A 24,882-nucleotide genomic window follows, 5' to 3' on the forward strand; every position below is an offset into this window, starting at 1 on the left:
ATGACATCAGAACCCCACCCTCTGATATGGATAGGAGTGACATTTCCATGTAATTAGGAGAAGGCAGAAGGCCCTCCTCCCTGTGCTGTGAGGCTTCAGCAGACAGGCAGGGGAAAATCAGGCTCACTTCCCCTCGCACTGCCCTGCTCTCAATGGCTCCTTGTTTAGAGGGTGAGTAGACTGGGCTGGACTGACTAACTGGGAGAGACTTGCATTGATAAGCCCAGTCTGTCTGTGTACAGATGTCACTCCTAGTATGTTGTGAAAATGTATCAAACATGTTTTCAAAGGGATAAAGTTTTTTAAATGCATGTTTATTTGACCCTTTTCATACATAGGACGCAGCTACAGTAACGAGTGGATAATTGATAACCTTTCAGACAATTTACAAAGCGTCTACCTTTTTAGACAGTAGAATTCTGCTCCGGCATAGAATGTTCTATTGTTTCCCTGACAACAATAAACATTGATTGATGGGGCGGCAGGTAGCCTAGTGGTTAGAGCAGTCCTTCTCAAATAGTGGGGCGCGCCCCCCTGGGGGGGCTCGGAGCGATGCCGGGGGGGGGCGCGTGACCCCGGGGAACATGCTTTTTCTTGCCGCGGGGAGTAGTTTTTTTTTTTAACCGAACAAGAGCACACAGCACAGAGCAGGCGATATGAAGTGCAGATAACAAACCCTTAATTAAGAGACACCATGGAAAAATATTTAACAGGGATGAAAAGAAAGGCGGAGAGAGACGGCGATAATGAGACAAACGTAAGTCTCCCGAAAGCTAAGACGAGGAAATATGACGAAGCGTATGTCGCGCTTGGCTTCACTGTGACTACGGTGGGAGACGAGGAAAGACCGGTATGTTTACTGTGTCTAAAAATGTTGGCAGCGGACAGCATGAAGCCAAATAAATTAAGGCGTCACTTAAAGACATTACACCCCAATCACGCTGATAAGCCGCTTGAGTTTTTTCAGCGAAAACGTGCCGAATATTGCCAACAATCGTCCCGCTTTGTGAATGCTTCTTCAGTAAACCAGCGAGCACTGTTAGCATCATATAAGGTGGCGTACCAAATTGCTCAGTGCAAAAAACCCCACTCCATAGCAGAGGAGCTGATACTGCCTGCAGCATTAGACATGGTCTCTGTCATGCTGGATGACGCAAGTGCTGCAAAAATAAAAACTATCCCTCTGTCCAATGACACTGTCGCCAGACGTATAAATGACATTGCTAACGATCTTACAGAACAGCTGGTAGATAAACTCAAAAACAAACGTTTTGCCTTACAGTTCGATGAAGCAACTGACAGCAACAAAGACTGTTTGTTTATCGCTTATGTACGTTTTGACATGACAAACTCCCTGTGTGAGGATCTACTTTTTTGTAAATATGTCAGAGACAGAGCCACAGCTGAAGAGCTATTCAAAATGCTGGACTGCTTCCTGACTGAGAATGGGCTAAAGTGGGAGAACTGCATTGGTGTTTGCAGTGATGGTGCACAGACCATGGCAGGGATGAGAAAAGGACTTCGGGCACTCATCAAGAAGGCCTCACCTAATGCTGAGTGGACACACTGTGTTATACACAGAGAAGCACTGGCATCAAGGCACCTTTCCTCTGAATTAAGTGAGGTTATGACTGACATTGTAGGTGTAGTCAATTTTATAAAGACCAGACCACTAAAAACAAGAGTCTTCTCTGCTATCTGTGAGGAGATGGGAGCTGAACATCAAGCTGTGCTGTTTCACAGTGAAGCAAGGTGGCTGTCACGAGGAAAAGTCTTGTCCCGAGTGTTTGAGCTCAGAGAGCAGATAAGAATGTTTTTGGAGCAGGAGCACAAGTATGACATCACAGAAAAATTTAGTGATGAGAACTTCCTGGCAAAACTGGCATACCTGAGTGACATATTTGGAAAGCTAAATGAACTAAATCTACAGCTTCAAGGGAAAGATAAACACCTTCCTCAGGTCACAGACAAGATCAGCTCTTTCACTCGAAAGCTTGCAATGTGGGGCAGGCGACTTGATGAAGGAAATACTGATTCATTCCAGAACCTGCATGAATTTGTTGACACTACTGACTATGATGCCACCTCAGTGATTCCATATATTAAGGAGCATATTTCATCACTGATGGAATTATTTAAAAAGTACTTCCCTGAAAACAGTTCCCAATGTGACTGGGTGAGAGATCCTTTCAATGCACCAGCTCCAACTGGTTTCAGCTCTGCAGAGGAGGACCAGTTCATTGATATGACGTCTGACTCCACATTCAGACTGAGGTTCACATCACAGACACTGAATGAATTCTGGCTGAGTGTAGAGAGGCAGTATCCACTCTTAGGGCAGAGGGCCATGGGCATTCTTCTTCCTTTTGCAACATCTTATCTTTGTGAGACTGGCTTCTCTGCTGTTGCTGCACTGAAGACCAAGTACAGGTCCCAGCTAAACATTGAGCAGGAGCTGAGAGTTGCAGTATCATGCTTCAAACCCCGCTTCGAAAAGCTGTGCTCTGCAAAACGTGCTCATTGTAGCCATTAATCCTGACTTCCTCATTTTGATTAAAAAAAATCTGCACAAATTGTTTTATTCATTTTTGTTTTATAGGTCAAAATGTTTCATATATTGTGCTCCTGAGTTAATGTTGCTGATCAATTTGAATTTATTATTATTTATTGATTATAATTAATTGTATTTTTCAGTATCAAATGGTCAAAAAATGTTTACAGTTTAAATAAGGGTTGAATTTTTTTTTAAATTTCAGGCAAATTGATGCACTTGAAGTCTTTTCTGTTACAAACTAAAAAAAACAATGTTAATAAAGTTATTATTTGTTGTAAGTTGATCTATATTTATTTCTTTTTTCTTTTTCTTTAATGTTAATAAGGATACAATGTTATGCAGAGGTGTACTTATAACAATTTTATAGACAAATGATACTATTTACAGTCGCGGCGGAGAGTTGGGGGGGTGCGAAATGTTTACTTCTTCCTACGGGATGCGTAACAGAAAATAATTGAGAAGCACTGGGTTAGAGCATTGGACTAGTAACCGAAAGGTTGCAAGATCGAATCCCCGAGCTGACAAGGTAAATATCTGTCGTTCTTCCCCTGAATAAGGCAGTTAACCCACTGTTCCTAGGCCATCATTGTAAATAAGAATTAGTTGTTAACTGACCTACCTAGTTAAATAAATAAAGTGCTGTTGTTCTTCGGCAGTTTTTTTTATGGTAGATAGATGTGTTTTCTTTCTACTAAATGTATTTGTCAGTGATTGTATTTAACAAACTTCAAAGTACTTTTCTTAGGAGAGAGTGGTCTGAGCGCAGGCAGATGGAGATCATTTGATTGACAGTTGTGGTTGCCTAGTGATGGATGTTAGCCCGGCTTCAGAAGCAGCAGTTAAATGCCTGTTCAGTGGTGCTTCAAAACGAAAGGTTTGGTGGAGGCTTTTCAAAAGCTGCAGTGTTACCGTTCAGACAGACAACAAACATGGCGAAGCCCAGGCGCTTTCAACGCGCCTCATTCCATTTATCTGAAAGGACTATATGATAGATGTTTCGTTGGAAAACACAGTGTTCAGTGGTTTATACTGTACATAGAAATGTAACGATTCTATTTTTGGTGAAAATAAAGAGGGTTTTAACTGTTGGAGGTTGTTGGACCATGTTTGTTTAGATAAACAGACATCTAGAGAGAGTTGTTCTATTGAGGGTTTCATGTTCACGACACACCCATTTATGTTTCTACAAGCACTGCACTGCACTCACACACACACACACACACACACACACACACACACACACACACACACACAACACACACACACACACACACACACACACACACACACACACACACACACACACACACACACACACACACACACACCATTAGCTATCATCCCCTCACCCTGTGTGTTGTCCTCTTCCCCTCAGGTCCAGACAGCAGTCCAGCAGGCAGCCCGGCCCCAGCCTGCTCCCAGCAGCAGGTCATCCAGCACAACAACATCACCACCTCCAGCACAGCTGTAGGGGGCAGCACTGTGCACGGCCTGCCCAACCACCGCACAGACATCAACCCCATCCACTAGAGACAAGACAGAGAGAGACTACAGTACCCCCCCAGTCCGTACCCCCAGCCCCCAACCCGTACCCCCAGCCCGTACCCCCAGTCCGTAACCCCAGCCCTCAACCCGTACACCCAGCCCCCAACCCGTACCCCCAGCCCCCAGCCTGTACCCCCAGTCCATAACCCCAGCCCCCAACTTCTACTACCAGCCCCCAACCCCTACCCCCAGTCCGTAACCCCAGCCCCCAACTTCTACTACCAGCCCCCAACCCGTACCCCCAGCCCCCAAGCCGTACCCCCAGCCCCAACCCCATCCCATCCCTGGTCTAACCCCCCTTCCCTGGCTCTCTGAGGGCTGTCTGTCTGTTAGTACGGGACGGGCGGCCTCACACACTGCCTCCATCTCCAGGACCCGGTCCAGAGAAACCTCTGAGGGAAACCTCTGGAGAGAAACCTCTGGAGAGAAACCTCTGGAGAGAAACCTCTGGAGGGAAACCTCTGGAGAGAAACCTCTGGAGAGAAACCTCTGGAGGGAAACCTCTGGAGGGAAACCTCTGGAGAGAAACCTCTGAAGAGAAACCTCTGGAGAGAAACCTCTGGAGGGAAACCTCTGGAGGGAAACCTCTGGAGAGAAACCTCTGAAGAGAAACCTCTGAAGAGAAACCTCGGAAGAGAAACCTCTGAAGAGAAACCTCTGGAGAGAAACCTCTGGAGAGAAACCTCTGAAGAGAAACCTCTGAAGAGAAACCTCTGAAGAGAAACCTCTGAAGAGAAACCTCAGAGGCTTGCAGGGCTGCTCTTTCTACAGTAGCTATAGTAGTATTTTTATAGACCTTTTTAACTAATATGTGTTCTCTGGGTTTGTCTTCGATCTTATTTGTCTTCTATTTTTGTCTCATGTTTATCTATTTTTTTTTTACATTTGTACTTTAGTTGAAAGGGAGTTTTGCAATTCATGCAGCATTAACCCGTGTGGCGTTTTTGTGATGTCATACCTCTGTTAGACACCCCCACCGCGTCACTGTGGTGACACAGCAACGGGACATGAGCCTCAGAACGTCACCTCTGTGACCCTCCCTAACGTCACCTCTGTGACTATGTCTGCGTCCCAAATGGAACATTTTCCTCTATAAAGGCCACAACTTTTGACCAGAGCCTTATGGGTAAATGCCATTTGGAACGATTCTCTTGTATGTGTGCTTGTGACTGATGGATTGACTAGCAGAGACTGAGTCTGAGTACCACTGTCAGATAAGTATGTGTCAGATAGTTACTGTGTTGAATAGTGCAATGTTCTGGTTACATGTGTAACATACAGGGTATGTAGTGTCAGGTACTTGATCAGATGCTTAGCTAAGAAAGTGTGTGGGATGCTACTGCCTCTACGTTGTTGTTGTTGTTGTTGATGTTGTTGTTTTTAACCAAGTCGAACTGTTGCCATGATATGCTATTACTTGGTTACGCACCGGAATCTGGCGTTTCTATTGAATTATGCTCTTTTTCTAGAAAGGACCATGACTGTTACCCTAGCAACCCATCGATGCTATTTAGAGGGCGTTACATGTAATGAAAGATTGAACGGTGTTGAGAATATGTTCAAATTGAAGCAATACATCCTAGTATTGTTGTTCTATCAGCCATATTGCCCTGCACTGTGACACCAGCTAGCCGAGGCAGCTCTGGAGGCTGTCCCCTGACCGCTGTCTCCTCCACTCTCCTGGAGGCTGACCCCTGTCTCCTCCCCTCTCCTGGAGGCTGACCCCTGACCCCTGTCTCCTCCACTCTCCTGGAGGCTGACCCCTGACCCCTGTCTCCTCCACTCTCCTGGAGGCTGACCCCTGACCCCTGTCTCCTCCACTCTCCTGGAGGCTGACCCCTGACCCCTGTCTCCTCCACTCTCCTGGAGGCTGTCCCCTGACCGCTGTCTCCTCCACTCTCCTGGAGGCTGTCCCCTGACCGCTGTCTCCTCCACTCTCCTGCAGGCTGACCCCTGACCCCTGTCTCCTCCATTCTTCTGGAGGCTGACTCCTGTCTCCTCCACTCTCCTGGAGGCTGACCCCTATCTCCTCCACTCTTCTGGAGGCTTACCCCTGTCTCCTGCACTCTCCTGGAGGCTGACCCCTGAACCCTCCACTCTCCTGGAGGCTGACCCCTGTCTCCTCCACTCTCCTGGAGGCTGACCCCTGTCTCCTCCATTCTCCAGGACCAAGTAAAGCTTTAAGAGACATCTTCTTTAGTGTAGTTCTAGTGTTGCTGCAGCCAGGCTTCCAGAATTAGCGGCACATTCCAAATGACCTGAACATTCCAGATATGAGCCTGGCGTTGTCCTCTGTCTGCCTCAATATCTCAGGTGGGGTTGTCATACTGTAGGCGACATATAGAGAGAGATATGAGGTGAGAGAGTTGATTGATTCCATGCTTTTGTAGTCTGATTGTCAGTCTGTGTTTGACAGTTAAAGAACGATTGGCTGAGTTTCTATCCCTTTATAATGAAAAGGTCTTACTACCATCTCTAACGAGGCTCAGCAGTTTTAGCCGAATGCTTTCCAAAACATCACAACGTGCCTGAACTTCTCTGTCTTTTTTTTATTACTAAATGGAATGTCAATTGTTTCAAATACCTTTTAATCATCATGAACTTTTCCATTGAGCTATCAAGCCTTTATAAGTTGTTGTTTCCCCCAGTCTCAGTGAGTGTAGCGCTGATGGACACTGTGTCTGCTGTTGGTGTGTTTTCATGCCATTTAGCAGAGGCTTTTATTCAAACCACGAAGTGATGTATGGATTCTTTATGTGTGGATGGTCACGGGAATCAAACCCACTATCCTGTTGTTGCAAGTGTCATGCTCTACCAACTGACCTACAGAGGACCAGTGTATTGTTAGGGAGTTTAGTCTGTAAGGGCAAAACCAGCTGGCTGACTGACCAGGGAGGAAAAAGATGACCTTCTGTCTAACCTCTGACCTCTCCAACCCAGCTCCAACCCAGCTCTCCCACAGACAGGCTGACATGTCCCTGTGTGTGTGTGTGTGTGTGTGTGTGTGTGTGTGTGTGTGTGTGTGTGTGTGTGTGTGTGTGTGTGTGTGTGTGTGAGTGTTCTCCATCAACACATCTTCCAACAGCCCTAACCAGTAGGAAAGCTCAATATTCACTTTAGTTTTAACCACAACTCTGTCACGCTTGCTCAAGTCACCCCTTAGTTAGCACTGATCTAGGATCAGCTTACGCTCCCCATATCCAAACCTAAACCATTAGTGGAGGGGGACTCTAAACAGACCGTAGCTCAGTGTCTGGGAGAAACTCCACTTTTCCCTGAACATGCTGATACTTTAGCAGGACTAGTAGTAACTATGACTACATCCTTTAGTAGCAGTGAGCCAAGCAGCTCTACAGCCAGGTGAGTTAGAGAGACATCATGTAGCTGTCTATGCACTTTGACCTCTGGGATATCCAGAGGGTAGAATAGCCATATTGAGGTCTCAGTGATGCCCGGTTCAATACACCAGCGAGACTCTGTGTGACTGACTGTTTCTCTGTAGAGAGTGACTGCATGGCAGTGACTGTCTCTCTGTAGAGAGTGACTGCATGGCAGTGACTGTTTCTCTGTAGAGACTGACTGCATGGCAGTGACTGTTTCTCTGTAGAGACTGACTGCATGGCAGTGACTGTCTCTCTGTAGAGAGTGACTGCATGGCAGTGACTGTTTCTCTGTAGAGACTGACTGCATGGCAGTGACTGTTTCTCTGTAGAGACTGACTGCATGGCAGTGACTGTTTCTCTGTAGAGACTGACTGCATGGCAGTGACTGTTTCTCTGTAGAGACTGACTGCATGGCAGTGACTGTTTCTCTGTAGAGACTGACTGCATGGCAGTGACTGTTTCTCTGTAGAGAGTGACTGCATGGCAGTGACTGTGCCTAATGGTGGGGCTCCACAAGGTGCTCCTTAAAAAGCTTTAAACATGTACCTTTCAGATGTCTGTTACTACAACATTGTTCAGCTCCAGTTTGGCTCACTGTGAAAGGTAGCTAACTAAATGAATAAGGTCAACTTGAAACATGCATTCGCTTTTTCTCCAGTGTGTTGCACAAAGGTTTGTAGAAAGGCTTGGACAGTGGGTTTGAGAGGTGTGATAATAACTGATCTTATGAAAGGTTGAACATGTATTAAGGGCTTCCTGTATTACAAAGTGAAACACCTACAAAGCGCCTTATTTCATCAACTTTGTATTTTCTTTTGAATCTCTAAACGTTGTGGCTTATTACTTTCACCAACTACTTGAGTATTTAACTGTTCTGAAATAAAACATGTTGCATCATGGGGAATATATGGCATTGACCTCAACATATTCAACTGGAATTGTTGTTTGATGTTTTGTTGGAATAACAGCTAATAGTCTGGTGTTTCTAGTTAACAGTGGACAGACACAGGTCAAGCATAAGGAAGACAGGTTTGTCTGACTGTACAGGCAGACATAAGAGACAGGTTAGTCTAGCTGTACAGGCAGACATAAGAGACAGGTTAGTCTAACTGTACAGGCAGACATAAGAGACATGTTAGTCTAACTGTACAGGCAGACATAAGAGACATGTTAGTCTAACTGTACAGGCAGACATAAGAGACAGGTTAGTCTAGCTGTACAGGCAGACATAAGAGACAGGTTAGTCTAACTGTACAGGCAGACATAAGAGACAGGTTAGTCTAACTGTACAGGCAGACATAAGAGACATGTTAGTCTAGCTGTACAGGCAGACATAAGAGACAGGTTAGTCTAACTGTACAGGCAGACATAAGAGACAGGTTAGTCTAGCTGTACAGGCAGACATAAGAGACAGGTTAGTCTAACTGTACAGGCAGACATAAGAGACAGGTTAGTCTAACTGTACAGGCAGACATAAGAGACAGGTTAGTCTAACTGTACAGGCAGACATAAGAGACAGGTTAGTCTAGCTGTACAGGCAGACATAAGAGACAGGTTAGTCTAACTGTACAGGCAGACATAAGAGACAGGTTAGTCTAACTGTACAGGCAGACATAAGAGACAGGTTAGTCTAACTGTACAGGCAGACATAAGAGACAGGTTAGTCTAACTGTACAGGCAGACATAAGAGACAGGTTAGTCTAGCTGTACAGGCAGACATAAGAGACAGGTTAGTCTAGCTGTACAGGCAGACATAAGAGACAGGTTAGTCTAACTGTACAGGCAGACATAAGAGACATGTTAGTCTAACTGTACAGGCAGACATAAGAGACATGTTAGTCTAACTGTACAGGCAGACATAAGAGACAGGTTAGTCTAGCTGTACAGGCAGACATAAGAGACAGGTTAGTCTAACTGTACAGGCAGACATAAGAGACAGGTTAGTCTAACTGTACAGGCAGACATAAGAGACATGTTAGTCTGACTGTACAGGCAGACATAAGAGACATGTTAGTCTAACTGTACAGGCAGACATAAGAGACAGGTTAGTCTAGCTGTACAGGCAGACATAAGAGACATGTTAGTCTGACTGTACAGGCAGACATAAGAGATGTTAGTCTAACTGTACAGGCAGACATAAGAGACATGTTAGTCTAACTGTACAGGCAGACATAAGAGACAGGTTAGTCTAACTGTACAGGCAGACATAAGAGACATGTTAGTCTAACTGTACAGGCAGACATAAGAGACAGGTTAGTCTAACTGTACAGGCAGACATAAGAGACAGGTTAGTCTAACTGTACAAGCAGACATAAGAGACAGGTTAGTCTAACTGTACAGGCAGACATAAGAGACAGGTTAGTCTAACTGTACAGGCAGACATAAGAGACATGTTAGTCTAACTGTACAGGCAGACATAAGAGACAGGTTAGTCTAACTGTACAGGCAGACATAAGAGACAGGTTAGTCTAACTGTACAGGCAGACATAAGAGACAGGTTAGTCTAACTGTACAGGCAGACATAAGAGACAGGTTAGTCTAACTGTACAGGCAGACATAAGAGACAGGTTAGTCTAACTGTACAGGCAGACATAAGAGACATGTTAGTCTAACTGTACAGGCAGACATAAGAGACAGGTTAGTCTAACTGTACAGGCAGACATAAGAGACATGTTTGTGAGTTCAGGATGAGTGTCTGTGTGGGTTTCTGGGAGAGAGGTGGAGGACAATGCCTGCACATTAATACAAGTATAAATGTATCATTTTAAATATAAAACTATAAATATTGTATAGAATGTCATTCATTTTTATAATCTTGACTGTACATGTAATGCAACCACCTTTCTTTTTGAAAGGAGTCTTTGATGTTTTGTACATGTATGTAAATGATGTTTGCTTAGCACTTGTTTGCAGCCTTCTCAATGTATGTTCGTCAAGGTTCATTTCCGCACTTCGATACGTGTCCACGGTTTATTATACGTAATGGATTGATGAATTCATAATTGCCTGCATAACTTTGTACATGTTTGTGTCTCTCATCACAGCATATTGTATGGTCTGCGTTTTGTTTAGCAGTTGTACAGATGTTCCATATCACTGCGGCTACATTACAGTAGGAGAATAAAGCACTTGTTCTGTAACATTACTCAACTGGCTCAAATGTCTTCAGATGTACCTTTTGAAGCACAGACAAACCATAGAACCTTAAAATGTACACTGAGTATACACCAGTGGAGGCTGCTGAGGGGAGGACGGCTCATAATGGTGTCTGGAACGGAGCAGATGGAATGGCACCAAACACATTCCACTTATTCAGCTCCAGCCGTTACCACCAGGCCGTTCTCCCTAATTAAGGTGCCACCAACCTCCTGTGGTATATATACAGAGTACATTAAGAACAGCTTTCTAATATTGAGTTGCACCCCCCCCCCCCCCCCTATTACCTCAGAACAGCCTCAATTCGGTGGGGCATGGACTCTACAAGAAGTTGAAAGCGTTCCACAGGGATTCTGGCCCATGTTGACTCCAATGCTTCCCACCGTTGTGTCAAGTAGGCTGGATGTCCTTTGGGTGGTGGACCATTCTTGATACACACGGGAAAAACTGTTGAGTGTGAAAAAACAGTTGCAGTTCTTGACACAAACCGGTGTGCCTGGCACCTACTACCATACCCTGTTCAAAGGCACAGACATTGTTGTCTTGCTCATTCACCCTCTGAATGCCACACACACACAATCCTTGTCTCAATTGGCTCAAGGCTTAAAAATCCTTCTTTAACCTGTCTCCTCCCCTTCATCTACACTGATGAAGTGGATTTAACAAGTCACATCAATAAGGGATCATAGATTTCACCTGGATTCACCTGGTCAGTCTGTGATAGAAAGAGCAGGTGTTCTTAATGTTTTGTCCACTCAGTGTATCTACATATACAGTAGAGCATATGTTTATGGTACTGTAGTGTAAATAGGATGTGTGTGAATATGTGGCAAGGGAAGCATGTCCTGATAGATAGGCCTGAGGCCTAAGCAACTCCTTAGTGACCAATAATCCACATGGTCTTCCAATACAAAAGCCCTGACCATTGACTGCTCATTAAATAGTTGTATGTTTAAATGTTCTAAAACCATCAGTAAATATGGAGATGTCTAGACTGCTTAAATGAACTTTAATGAGCTGATAAGTAGCATGATGGTTTGGTACGTGACAGAGCAAGGAGTACAGTCATCTCACTGCCAAACCCACCAGATGATCATGCCAGCCTGTTTCTGTTACTGGTTAGTACTTTCTAAAACAGTCTGCCATGATTGTCTGTAAAGGTTATTGAGTTCTCGGAGTAGTACCTACTATTACCTAAACAGAGGCAGGTATTGCAGCCTATTCATAGTTGAATTGTTATTTCTTTGATTAAACAGGATGGTTGAGTATGACTGAATTATCTGACATGTAGAATAAAAAGGTCATTATCTGAAGTTGGATAATGGAACTTTTTACTAAAGTTGTATAAGAGACACTATTCAGTAACGTTTTTGCATTTACAAGGGACAACACCACTAGGCATTTACAAGGGACAACACCACTAGGCATTTACAAGGGACAACACCACTAGGCATTTACAAGGGACAACACCACTAGGCATTTACAAGGGACAACACCACTAGGCATTTACAAGGGACAACACCACTAGGCATTTACAAGGGACAACACCACTAGGCATTTACAAGGGACAACACCACTAGGCATTTACAAGGGACAACACCACTAGGCATTTACAAGGGACAACACCACTAGGCATTTACAAGGGACAACACCACTAGGCATTTACAAGGGACAACACCACTAGGCATTTACAGTATAACACCACTAGGCATTTACAAGGGACAACACCACTAGGCATTTACAAGGGACAACACCACTAGGCATTTACAAGGGACAACACCACTAGGCATTTACAGTATAACACCACTAGGCATTTACAGTATAACAAACACTAGCGCCCTCTGGTGTTCATCCATTGAACTTGTTTGACAGACCCATGTTTGTTTCATTTATTTTTTATTACAATTGCATTGCATGCCATCTCTTCATCTTAATCATATATTGATCATGTGCAACATATATCATTATTCAAAAAATATTCATTTTGGCGGATCCACAGAATAGCAAACATGAGAATTGGTTGGCAGTGCATCAGAGTGCAGTTACAATCTGAGGGTTAAAGTAGGATGTCATTAAACTCTGATGAAGGCAACATAGCTGTCCAAACGTCTCTATCCATGACATGTATTATTTTCTAGGTGATAGACCTCTACCATGTATAATTGGCTTTCCATGGTTCCGAACTTGCTAAAATCAATAGTGAAATAAACAGCCACTGGGAATCTGGAGAAACTCCGAATCAAAAGGTGGAGGAACTCAGATCAACTGTTCCTGCTCAGTCCCGCTCACTCAAATAAATCCCTGTGTTGAGAGGAATCTGTCAATCATATCAAAGGACCTCTGTGGTTGGTCGTACGGTAGTATGTGCCCTCCCCCTCGTATAATCACCTGCATGACAAGGAGACAAACAGACAGTCAGACAGGTTTAGCACGTGAACCAGTTTCCCCATCAGCAGCACTGTGTTCCCACCTGGTGTCCATAAAGGTGATCTTATCTTCCTGGCACAGCCATTTTCAATAAGACTCTACTTGCAATAATTGTCACGTGCTTGTTTTTTTTTGACTGAACTTAGTTGAATGCACTGACTAAGGTGTTCTGCATGAGAGCTACTGCTAAATTACTCACATTATGTTTAGTTATGCTACGTTAACATTTTCCATTTTAAAGGGTGGCCAAATGCCCTGAATACCCAGTAAAGTCCTGGGCCCAGATTCACAAAAACCTTCTTACGCAAATAACTTATGAAGCTGCATAAAAATTTAAAAAAAATAAGTTTATAAGATAATCTGTAAGTGCAATTCCTCAACAATTTCTTAAGATTTAATGATTTTCTTACAAACATCTTCTTATCTACCGTTGAAGTCGGAAGTTTACATACACCTGAGCTCAGTTTTTCACAATTCCTGACATTTAATCCTAGTAAAAATTCCCTGTCTTAGGTCAGTTAGGATCACCACTTAATTTTAAGAATGTGAAATGTCAGAATAATAGTAGAGAGAATTATTTATTTCAGCTTTTATTTCTTTCATCACATTCCCAGTCGGTCAGAAGTTTACAAAGACTCAATTAGTATTTGGTAGCATTGCCTTTAAATTGTTTAACTTGGATCAAACATTTCAGGTAGCCTTCCACAAGCTTCCCACAATAAGTTGGGTGAATTTTGGCCCATTCCTCCTGACAGAGCTGGTGTAACTGAGTCAGGTTTGTAGGCCTCCTTGCTCACACATGCTTTTTCAGTTCTGCCCACACATTTCTATGGGATTGAGGTCAAGGCTTTGTGATGGCCACTCCAATACCTTGAATTTGTTGTCATTTTGCCACAACTTTGGAAGTATGCTTGGGGTCATTGTCCATTTAGAAGACCCATTTGCGACCAAGCTTTAACTTCCTGACTGATGTCTTGAGATATTGCTTCAATATATCCACATAATTTTCCTACCTCATGATGCCATCTATTTTGTGAAGTGCACCAGTCCCTCCTGCAGCAAAGCACCCCCACAACATGATGCTGCCACCCCCGTGCTTCACGGTTGGGATGGTGTTCTTTCGCTTGCAAGCATCCCCCTTATTCCTCCAAACATATCAATGGTCATTATGGCCAAACGGTTCTATTTTTGTTTCATCAGACCAGAGGACATTTCTCCAAAAAGTACGATCTTTGTCCCCATGTGCAGTTGCAAACCGTAGTCTGGCTTTTTATGGCGGTTTTGGAGCAGTGGCTTCTTCCTTGCTGAGCGGCCTTTCAGGTTAAGTCTATATAGGACTCGTTTTACTGTGGATATAGATACTTTTGTACCGGTTTCCTCCAGCATCTTCACAAGGTCCTTTGCTGTTGTTCTGGGATTGATTTGCACTTTTCACACTTTTTTAAAGGCACAGTCAACTTAGTTAATGTAAACTTCTGACCCACTGGAATTGTGATACAGTGAATTATAAGTATAATAATCTGTCTGTAAACAAATGTTGGAAAAATGACCTGTGTCATGCACAAAGTAGATGTCCTAACCGACTTCCCAAAACTATAGTTTGTTAACAAGAAATGTGTGGAGTGGTTGAAAACGAGTTTTAATGACTCCAACCTAAATGTATGTAAACTTCCGATGTCAACTGTATCGTCTTAAGATGTTTGTTGCTTGGCAACCGATTTAGCTAGCTATCTGGCTAGCAATGGCAATCATGTTAGCAAATTTCCAAATGGGATTACTCCTCTAAAACATGTTCTTGGGTTTAAAATAATAAATACTGAAACTTTCAAATGACGTTTGTGAGTGAATTAAACATGTTCAATTGCTTTCATGAGCTTTTTCTCTCACTGCCCGGAGATAAGACAATGGTTCAGCTATCTTGGATAGCAAGAACACTTCCAATAACTTTATTTTCAAGAATCAAATTTCTTAACTTTTTGCTTAAGGAGAAACATAAGAAATAGTGCAAGAGAATTTCCTCTAACCTTTTTGAGGAATAGCAACTTTGCTTAACTTTCTTCTTAAGTCTATAGTTAAGGAAAAAACATGGCAGTTAAGAAGAAATGTCTTCTTAAGAAGGTTTTGTAAATCTGGCCCCTGGACACAGACATGCAGTACTCACCTGGTAGAATTCCCCTACTTGGCGTACATATCCAGCCACCTCTGTGTCCTCTGGCTGGATCTTCCAATGGAAGCGAGAGGCTTTGTTGAACTCATCAGCCCCGGTCCAGTTCACCGTGGGCAGGAACCTCTCGGTCAGGGGGGCCGCCACAATCACATCCAGCTGACCACTGTAAATCAACACCTGTGTGTGTGTGTGTGTGTGTGTGTACAGAAGAAAGAGAGAGAGAAACACAGATAAGGCATTTATTCAATGATTACAGTATGGTGGTCCAAACAATAGCTGAGGAGAGGAGTTAGTGACTGACACCGTAGCTAGTGACTGACACCGTAGCTAGTGACCGACACCGTAGCTAGTGACCGACACCGTAGCTAGTGACCGACACCGTAGCTAGTGACCGACACCGTAGCTAGTGACCGACACCGTAGCTAGTGACCGACACCGTAGCTAGTGACCGACACCGTAGCTAGTGACCGACACCGTAGCTAGTGACCGACACCGTAGCTAGTGACTGATACTGTAAACCAAAGTTAAACCATGGCTCAGTAGGTAGAGCGCGCCGCTCGCAGAGCAAGGATTGTGGGTTAGATTCCCTGGGCCACACATACATAAAATGTACGCACGCGTCAGTGTCTCTGGATAAAAGCATCTGCTAAATGGCATATATTATATATCTGTGCTGTTAATAGAACCGTAGCATGTCTGAGTGCTAGATGGGCATTGACTCTAGTCTCACCCTGTAGTTGTCCATGAGCGTGGCGAGCCAGGGTTTGATGCTCTTCATGACGTCCTGCAGCAGATGTTTCTCCACCTCTGAGCCGTCGTGGAACGTCAGGTTCCCCACGTGGATGGAGCGCCGCACCTCTGCCAGCGTCACAAACTGGGAGAAATACTCCTGGTCTGCAGGCTCCTGTAGCATAGAGAACCATAACATAACATTTTATTATTTAACCTTTATTTAAAACGTGCATCTGTGTGTAAGAAGACACATTTCATTCAGGAAATATACCTTCTCTGGGTAATATAACTGGACCTTAATTCAAACAGTTAGGTGTCTGTGTAAGCCTTGCTCTGTGTACCTACCTGACACTGCAAGTAATTGAAGTAGTTGGAGCAGCCAGTGGCGTTCTGGAAGAATGAGGGGTACGGCAGAATGTCACCATTCAGCAAGCTGTCAAATACCTGCAGGACAAGAGGATAGTGGAAGAATGTACCAGGAAGTTGGAGGCCTTGAAAGAATGACTGACAGACATTCAGATATGTGGAGTGGACAACAAAAACACACAGGTTATTGTGTTAGCAGATGCAGTCAGTGTCTTACCTCAAAGGCCTCCACCCATTTCTCCTGCTGGATGAGCTGCACCCCGCTGGCTGTCTGCTGCTCAACATACTGTTTCTGGAGCATGTCTATCAGACCTGTCTGGTACAGGAAGTCTCCATACCCTCCCAGCATCTGAGAGAGAGAAGGGGAGAGAGAGCGAATGGGAGAGAGGGAAAGATGGGGAGAGAGAGAGACAGAACAAGTGAGACCAACGGAAAGAGCAAATGAAGAACAAAAACAAAACAAAAAATCATCCTGGAGATATAATAATATATCTTAATGATATATTTCATATTAAATCAGAAGTGTCAAACAATGCTGAGTAAAGTTGAAATCACAGTGTATTAAAACAACCCACCAGCTCTGGGTCACAGAGGCCGTCTCCAATGGCAACTCCCTTGAAGTTGATCTTCACCTTAGCAATGGGGTTATGCTTATGGATGTAGTAACCAATGGCAGGGACATACTTTCCTGCATAGGACTGAGGACATCGAAGACAATTCCAATCAATTTTAGTGTCTGCGTTCTGAGTCATTTCAATTTTATGTTATTATGCATTTATGTGGAAAGATTATTCTTGTTGCTATAGCAGAGACCCTAAAATAACAATTTTAAGACCTTGTTCAACATCATAAAAGGGAATAAAAAGCAGATGTCTTTGTAGCTAGGATTTGGGGAACTTGCCAACTAGGATGTAGGGAAGTTGTGTAATGTTATGTGTAACACAGATGTGGAGACTAGAACCAAACTCACCTCTCCTGTAGCATAGAAGTCATTGGACTGATACTCAGAGAAGATCTGGAAGAACTGAGTCAACGCACTAGAGGACAAAGACACAAGATGAGAAAAACAATGGGTGTCATGTGACATAACCAAGGTCCTAGATGTACATTGAGCAGAGACCATGGTGCCATAACCAAGGTCCTAGATGTACATTGAGCAGAGACCATGGTGCCATAACCAAGGTCCTAGATGTACATTGAGCAGAGACCATGGTGCCATAACCAAGGTCCTAGATGTACATTGAGCAGAGACCATGGTGCCATAACCAAGGTCCTAGATGTACATTGACCAGAGACCATGGTGACATAACCAAGGTCCTAGATGTACATTGACCAGAGACCATGGTGCCATAACCAAGGTCCTAGATGTACATTGACCAGAGACCATGGTGCCATAACCAAGGTCCTAGATGTACATTGAGCAGAGACCATGGTGACATAACCAAGGTCCTAGATGTACATTGACCAGAGACCATGGTGCCATAACCAAGGTCCTAGATGTACATTGAGCAGAGACTATGGTGCCATAACCAAGGTCCTAGATGTACATTGAGCAGAGACCATGGTGCCATAACCAAGGTCCTAGATGTACATTGAGCAGAGACCATGGTGCCATAACCAAGGTCCTAGATGTACATTGAGCAGAGACCATGGTGCCATAACCAAGGTCCTAGATGTACATTGAGCAGAGACCATGGTGCCATAACCAAGGTCCTAGATGTACATTGAGCAGAGACCATGGTGCCATAACCAAGGTCCTAGATGTACATTGAGCAGAGACCATGGTGACATAACCAAGGTCCTAGATGTACATTGACCAGAGACCATGGTGCCATAACCAAGGTCCTAGATGTACATTGAGCAGATACTATGGTGCCATAACCAAGGTCCTAGATGTACATTGAGCAGAGACCATGGTGACATAACCAAGGTCCTAGATGTACATTGAACAGAGATCATGGTGCCATAACCAAGGTCCTAGATGTACATTGACCAGAGACCATGGTGACATAACCAAGGTCCTAGATGTACATTGAGCAGAGACCATGGTGCCATAACCAAGGTCCTAGATGTACATTGAGCAGAGACCATGGTGCCATAACCAAGGTCCTAGATGTACATTGAGCAGAGACCATGGTGCCATAACCAAGGTCCTAGATGTACATTGAGCAGAGACCATGGTGCCATAACCAAGGTCCTAGATGTACATTGAGCAGAGACTATGGTGCCATAACCAAGGTCCTAGATGTACATTGAGCAGAGACCATGGTGCCATAACCAAGGTCCTAGATGTACATTGAGCAGAGACCATGGTGCCATAACCAAGGTCCTAGATGTACATTGAGCAGAGACCATGGTGCCATAACCAAGGTCCTAGATGTACATTGAGCAGAGACCATGGTGCCATAACCAAGGTCCTAGATGTACATTGAGCAGAGACCATGGTGCCATAACCAAGGTCCTAGATGTACATTGAGCAGAGACCATGGTGCCATAACCAAGGTCCTAGATGTATATTGAGCAGAGACCATGGTGCCATAACCAAGGTCCTAGATGTACATTGAACAGAGATCATGGTGCCATAACCAAGGTCCTAGATGTACATTGAGCAGAGACCATGGTGCCATAACCAAGGTCCTAGATGTACATTGAGCAGAGACCATGGTGCCATAACCAAGGTCCTAGATGTACATTGAGCAGAGACCATGGTGCCATAACCAAGGTCCTAGATGTACATTGAACAGAGATCATGGTGCCATAACCAAGGTCCTAGATGTACATTGAGCAGAGACCATGGTGCCATAACCAAGGTCCTAGATGTACATTGAGCAGAGACCATGGTGCCATAACCAAGGTCCTAGATGTATATTGGACATGCGTCCTCCGAAACACGACCCTGCCAAGCCGCACTGCTTCTTGCCACACTGCTCGATTAATCCGGAAGCCAGCCGCACCAATGTGTCGGAAGGAACACCGTACAACTGCCGCTTTCAAGGTGCTCCGGGACTCTAACCCGGAAGCTTACAAGAAATCCTGCTATGCCCTGTGACGAACCATCAAAACAGGCAAAGCGTCAATACAGGGCTAAGATTGAATCATACTACACCGGCTCCGACGCTCGTCAGATGTGGCAGGGCTTACAAACTATTACAGACTACAAAGGGAAGCACAGCTGCGAGCTGCCCAGTGACACAAGCCTACCAGAAGAGCTGAATCACTTCTATGCTCGCTTCAAGGCAAGCAACACTAACGCATGCATGAGAGCATCAGCTGTTCCGGACGACTGTGTGATCATGCTCTCCGTAGCCGACGTAAGACCTTTAAACAGGTCAACATACACAAGGCTGCGGGCCCAGATGGATTACCAGGACGTGTGCTGACCAACTGGCAGGTGTCTTCACTGACATTTTCAACATGTCCCTGATTGAGTCTGTAATACCAACATGTTTCAAGCAGACCACCATAGTCCATGTGCCCAAGAACACAAAGGCAACCTGCCTAAATGACTACAGACCCGTAGCACTCACGTCTGTAGCCATGAAGTGCTTTGAAAGGCTGGTCATGGCTCACATCAACACCATTAACCAGAAAATCTAGACCCACTCCAATTTGCATACCGCCCAAACAGATCCACAGATGATGCAATCTCTATTGCACTCCACACTGCCCTTTCCCACCTGGACAAGAGGAACAACTATGTGAGAATGCTGTTCATTGACAGCAGCTCAGCGTTCAACACCATAGTACCCTCAAAGCTCATCACTAAGCTAAGGATCCTGGGACTAAACACCTCCCTCTGCAACTGGATCCTGGACTTCCTGACGGGCCGCCCCCAGGTGGTGAGGGTAGGTAGCAACACATCTGCCACGCTGATCCTCAACACTGGAGCTCCACAGGGGTGCGTGCTCAGGCCCCTCCTGTACTCCCTGTTCACCCATGACTGCATGGCCAGGCACGACTCCAACACCATCATTAAGTTTGCAGACGACACAACAGTGGTAGGCCTGATCACCGACAACGACGAAAAAGCCTATAGGGAGGAGGTCAGAGACCTGGCTGGGTGGTGCCAGAATAACAACCTATCCCTCAAAATAACCAAGACTAAGGAGATGATTGTGGACTACAGGAAAAGGAGGACCGAGCACGCCCCATTCTCATCGACGGGCCTGTAGTGGAGCAGGTTGAGAGCTTCAAGTTCCTTGGCCTCCACATCAACAACAAACTAGAATGGTCCAAACACACCAAGACAGTCGTGAAGAGGGCACGACAAAGCCTATTCTTCCTCAGAAAACTAAAAAGATTTGGCATGGGTCCTGAGATCCTCAAAAGGTTCTACAGCTGCAACATCGAGAGCATCCTGACTGGTTGCATCACTGCCTGGTACAGCAATTGCTCGGCCTCTGACCGCAAGGCACTACAGAGGGTAGTGCGTACGGCCCAGTACATCACTGGGGCTAAGCTGCCTGCCATCCAGGACCTCTACACCAGGCGGTGTCAGAGGAAGGCCCTACAAATTGTCAAAGACCCCAGCCACCCCAGTCATGGACTGTTCTCTCTACTACCGCATGGCAAGCGGTACCGGAGTGCCAAGTCTAGGACAAAAAGGCTTCTCAACAGTTTTTACCCCCAAGCCATAAGACTCCTGAACAGGTAATCAAATGGCTACCCGGATATATATGCACTGTGTGCCCCCCCAACCCCTCTTTTTACGCTGCTGCTACTCTCTGTTTATCATATATGCATAGTCACTTTAACTATACATTCATGTACATACTACCTCAATTGGCCCGACCAACCAGTGCTCCTGCACACTGGCTAACCAGGCTAGCTGCATTGTGTCCCACCCACCACCCGCCAACCTCTCTTTTACGCTACTGCTACTCTCTGTTCATCATATATGCATAGTCACTTTAACCATATCTACATGTACATACTACCTCAATCAGCCTGACAAACCGGTGTCTGTATATAGCCTCGCAACTGTTATAGCCTCGCTACCTCTATAGCCTCGCTACCTCTATAGTCTCGCTACCTCTATAGCCTCGCTACTGTTATAGCCTCGTTACCTCTATAGCCTGTCTTTTTACTGTTGTTTTATTTCTTTACCTAACACCTTTTTTGCACTATTGGTTAGAGCCTGTAAGTAAGTATTTCACTGTAAGGTCTACACCTGTTGTATTCAGCGCACGTGACAAATAAACTTTGATTTGACTGTGTCAGCGCGCATGCGTTCGGCCCGCCACAGGAGTCGCTAGAGCGCGATGGAAAGAGGACATCCCAGTCGGCCAAATCCACCCCTAACCCGGACGACGCTGGGCCAATTGTGTGTCGCCTCATGGGCCTCCCGGTCGCGGCCCGGCTGCAACACAGCCCGGGATCTAACTCGGATCTGTAGTGAGGCCTCAAGCCCTGCAGTGCCTTAAACCACTGCACCACTCAGAAAGGCCACCATCAGATCTTTACAATGCTTAGAGAAGTGTTTTCCATCTCAGGAACCACATCAATATGATAGAATGATATTATAATCTGTGCATAGTGTAAGGCTGCGTTTACACAGGCAGCTCAATTCTGATCTTTTGCCCATTATTATGGGCAAAAGAGCTGGTCTGATTGGTCAAAAGACCAATTGGTGAATAAAAGATCAGAATTGAGCTGTCTGTAAATACAGCCTAATGACCAGAGAACATGAACCTCAGTGACCAGTCTTACCTGTACAGATCTCTGCCTACATCATCCTGGTTCTGAGCAAAGCCTCGTTCATCATCAGTGAAACTGAACCCTGTTCCTACCTGGACAAGAAACACACACCTGACATTACATTCACATACTGTACATGCTGTTATGTAACATTACATTCACATACTGTACATGCTGTTATGTAACATTACATTCACATACTGTACATGCTGTTACGTAACATTACATTCACATACTATACATGCTGTTACCTAACATTACATTCACATACTGTACATGCTGTTATGTAACATTACATTCACATACTGTACATGCTGTTATGTAACATTACATTCACATACTGTACATGCTGTTATGTAACATTACATTCACATACTGTACATGCTGTTAGGTAACATTACAATCACACACTGTACATGCTGTTAGGTAACATTACAATCACACACTGTACATGCTGTTAGGTAACATTACAATCACACACTGTACATGCTGTTAGGTAACATTACATTATATTCACATACTATTAAGTAACATTACACACATTTTGATGAGAAAACTATTAAAGCAGCCTAGAAACCAAATCAAACCTGTGTGATAGAGGATGTCCTAAATGGCACCCTATTCCCTATTTAGTACACTTCTTTTGAAAAGTGGACCTGGTCAAAAGTAGAGCACTATAAAGGGAATAGGGTGCCATTTGGATGCAAACAAACTGTGTTCATACATTCACACTAAGGAAGTAGAAGCCATACGTACTGGATTGTCGATGTACAGAACAGAGTATCTGGATGTCCAGGGATAGTCTCTGTAGCCCACTGTAAACAGGTGAAATAACACATCAAAACATGGAGAGAGATGAAGGTCCTACCACTACAGTAGGAACAGAGATACACGGAGAGAGATGAAGATCCTACCACTACAGTAGGAACAGAGATACACGGAGAGAGATGAAGATCCTACCACTACAGTAGGAACAGAGATACACGGAGAGAGATGAAGGTCCTACCACTACAGTAGGAACAGAGATACACGGAGAGAGATGAAGGTCCTACCACTACAGTAGGAACAGAGATACACGGAGAGAGATGAAGATCCTACCACTACAGTAGGAACAGAGATACACGGAGAGAGATGAAGATCCTACCACTACAGTAGGAACAGAGATACACGGAGAGAGATGAAGATCCTACCACTACAGTAGGAACAGAGATACACGGAGAGAGATGAAGATCCTACCACTACAGTAGGAACAGAGATACACGGAGAGAGATGAAGATCCTACCACTACAGTAGGAACAGAGATACACGGAGAGAGATGAAGGTCCTACCACTACAGTAGGAACAGAGATACACGGAGAGAGATGAAGGTCCTACCACTACAGTAGGAACAGAGATACACGGAGAGAGATGAAGATCCTACCACTACAGTAGGAACAGAGATACACGGAGAGAGATGAAGGTCCTACCACTACAGTAGGAACAGAGATACACGGAGAGAGATGAAGATCCTACCACTACAGTAGGAACAGAGATACACGGAGAGAGATGAAGGTCCTACCACTACAGTAGGAACAGAGATACACGGAGAGAGATGAAGGTCCTACCACTACAGTAGGAACAGAGATACACGGAGAGAGATGAAGGTCCTACCACTACAGTAGGAACAGAGATACACGGAGAGAGATGAAGGTCCTACCACTACAGTAGGAACAGAGATACACGGAGAGAGATGAAGGTCCTACCACTACAGTAGGAACAGAGATACACGGAGAGAGATGAAGGTCCTACCACTACAGTAGGAACAGAGATACACGGAGAGAGATGAAGATCCTACCACTACAGTAGGAACAGAGATACACAGAGAGAGATGAAGGTCCTACCACTACAGTAGGAACAGAGATACACGGAGAGAGATGAAGGTCCTACCACTACAGTAGGAACAGAGATACACGGAGAGAGATGAAGGTCCTACCACTACAGTAGGAACAGAGATACACGGAGAGAGATGAAGGTCCTACCACTACAGTAGGAACAGAGATACACGGAGAGAGATGAAGGTCCTACCACTACAGTAGGAACAGAGATACACGGAGAGAGATGAAGATCCTACCACTACAGTAGGAACAGAGATACACGGAGAGAGATGAAGGTCCTACCACTACAGTAGGAACAGAGATACACGGAGAGAGATGAAGATCCTACCACTACAGTAGGAACAGAGATACACGGAGAGAGATGAAGATCCTACCACTACAGTAGGAACAGAGATACACGGAGAGAGATAAAGGTCCTACCACTACAGTAGGAACAGAGATACACGGAGAGAGATGAAGGTCCTACCACTACAGTAGGAACAGAGATACACGGAGAGAGATGAAGGTCCTACCACTACAGTAGGAACAGAGATACACGGAGAGAGATGAAGGTCCTACCACTACAGTAGGAACAGAGATACACGGAGAGAGATGAAGGTCCTACCACTACAGTAGGAACAGAGATACACGGAGAGAGATGAAGATCCTACCACTACAGTAGGAACAGAGATACACGGAGAGAGATGAAGGTCCTACCACTACAGTAGGAACAGAGATACACGGAGAGAGATGAAGGTCCTACCACTACAGTAGGAACAGAGATACACGGAGAGAGATGAAGGTCCTACCACTACAGTAGGAACAGAGATACACGGAGAGAGATGAAGGTCCTACCACTACAGTAGGAACAGAGATACATGATCAAATAGAAATGACAGACAGGGGTCAGTACAGAGACACGTTATTACACACTAGACAGGGGTCAGTACAGAGACACGTTATTACACACTAGACAGGGGTCAGTACAGAGACACGTTATTA

The 24,882-nt window shown here is 44.8% G+C and overlaps 2 protein-coding genes and 1 long non-coding RNA gene across 3 annotated transcripts in view; 2 read left to right on the top strand and 1 right to left on the bottom strand.

Annotated features, from left to right (window-relative positions):
- The window catches only part of creb5b (cAMP responsive element binding protein 5b), a gene marked incomplete in the record, with an annotated part of 77,807 nt that extends 73,660 nt beyond the window's left edge, over positions 1–4,147 (top strand). Inside the window, 1 exon segment of the mRNA XM_029746735.1 lies at positions 3,930–4,147. Coding sequence (XP_029602595.1) covers positions 3,930–4,084 — 155 coding nt within the window.
- Positions 4,148–11,947: 7,800 nt separating this feature from the next.
- cpvl (carboxypeptidase vitellogenic like) overlaps positions 11,948–24,882 on the bottom strand; it is a 17,695-nt gene continuing 4,760 nt past the window's right edge. The window contains exons 5-13 of the mRNA XM_029746736.1: positions 22,784–22,842; positions 22,040–22,119; positions 17,301–17,367; positions 16,906–17,028; positions 16,548–16,679; positions 16,310–16,408; positions 15,963–16,136; positions 15,227–15,409; positions 11,948–13,026 (exon numbers count right to left, since the gene is read on the bottom strand). Of these exons, the coding sequence (XP_029602596.1) occupies positions 12,928–13,026; positions 15,227–15,409; positions 15,963–16,136; positions 16,310–16,408; positions 16,548–16,679; positions 16,906–17,028; positions 17,301–17,367; positions 22,040–22,119; positions 22,784–22,842 (1,016 nt within the window). The 3' untranslated portion in view covers positions 11,948–12,927. The remainder of the gene's footprint in view (positions 13,027–15,226; positions 15,410–15,962; positions 16,137–16,309; positions 16,409–16,547; positions 16,680–16,905; positions 17,029–17,300; positions 17,368–22,039; positions 22,120–22,783; positions 22,843–24,882) is intronic.
- Positions 22,821–24,199, top strand: LOC115187738 (uncharacterized). Its single transcript, XR_003876127.1, has 2 exons — positions 22,821–22,888; positions 22,981–24,199. It is a non-coding gene; the product is annotated as an uncharacterized LOC115187738 (long non-coding RNA).

The sequence above is a fragment of the Salmo trutta genome, unplaced genomic scaffold, assembly GCF_901001165.1.
Source record: "Salmo trutta unplaced genomic scaffold, fSalTru1.1, whole genome shotgun sequence".
NCBI classification, from domain to species: Eukaryota; Metazoa; Chordata; class Actinopteri; order Salmoniformes; family Salmonidae; genus Salmo; species Salmo trutta.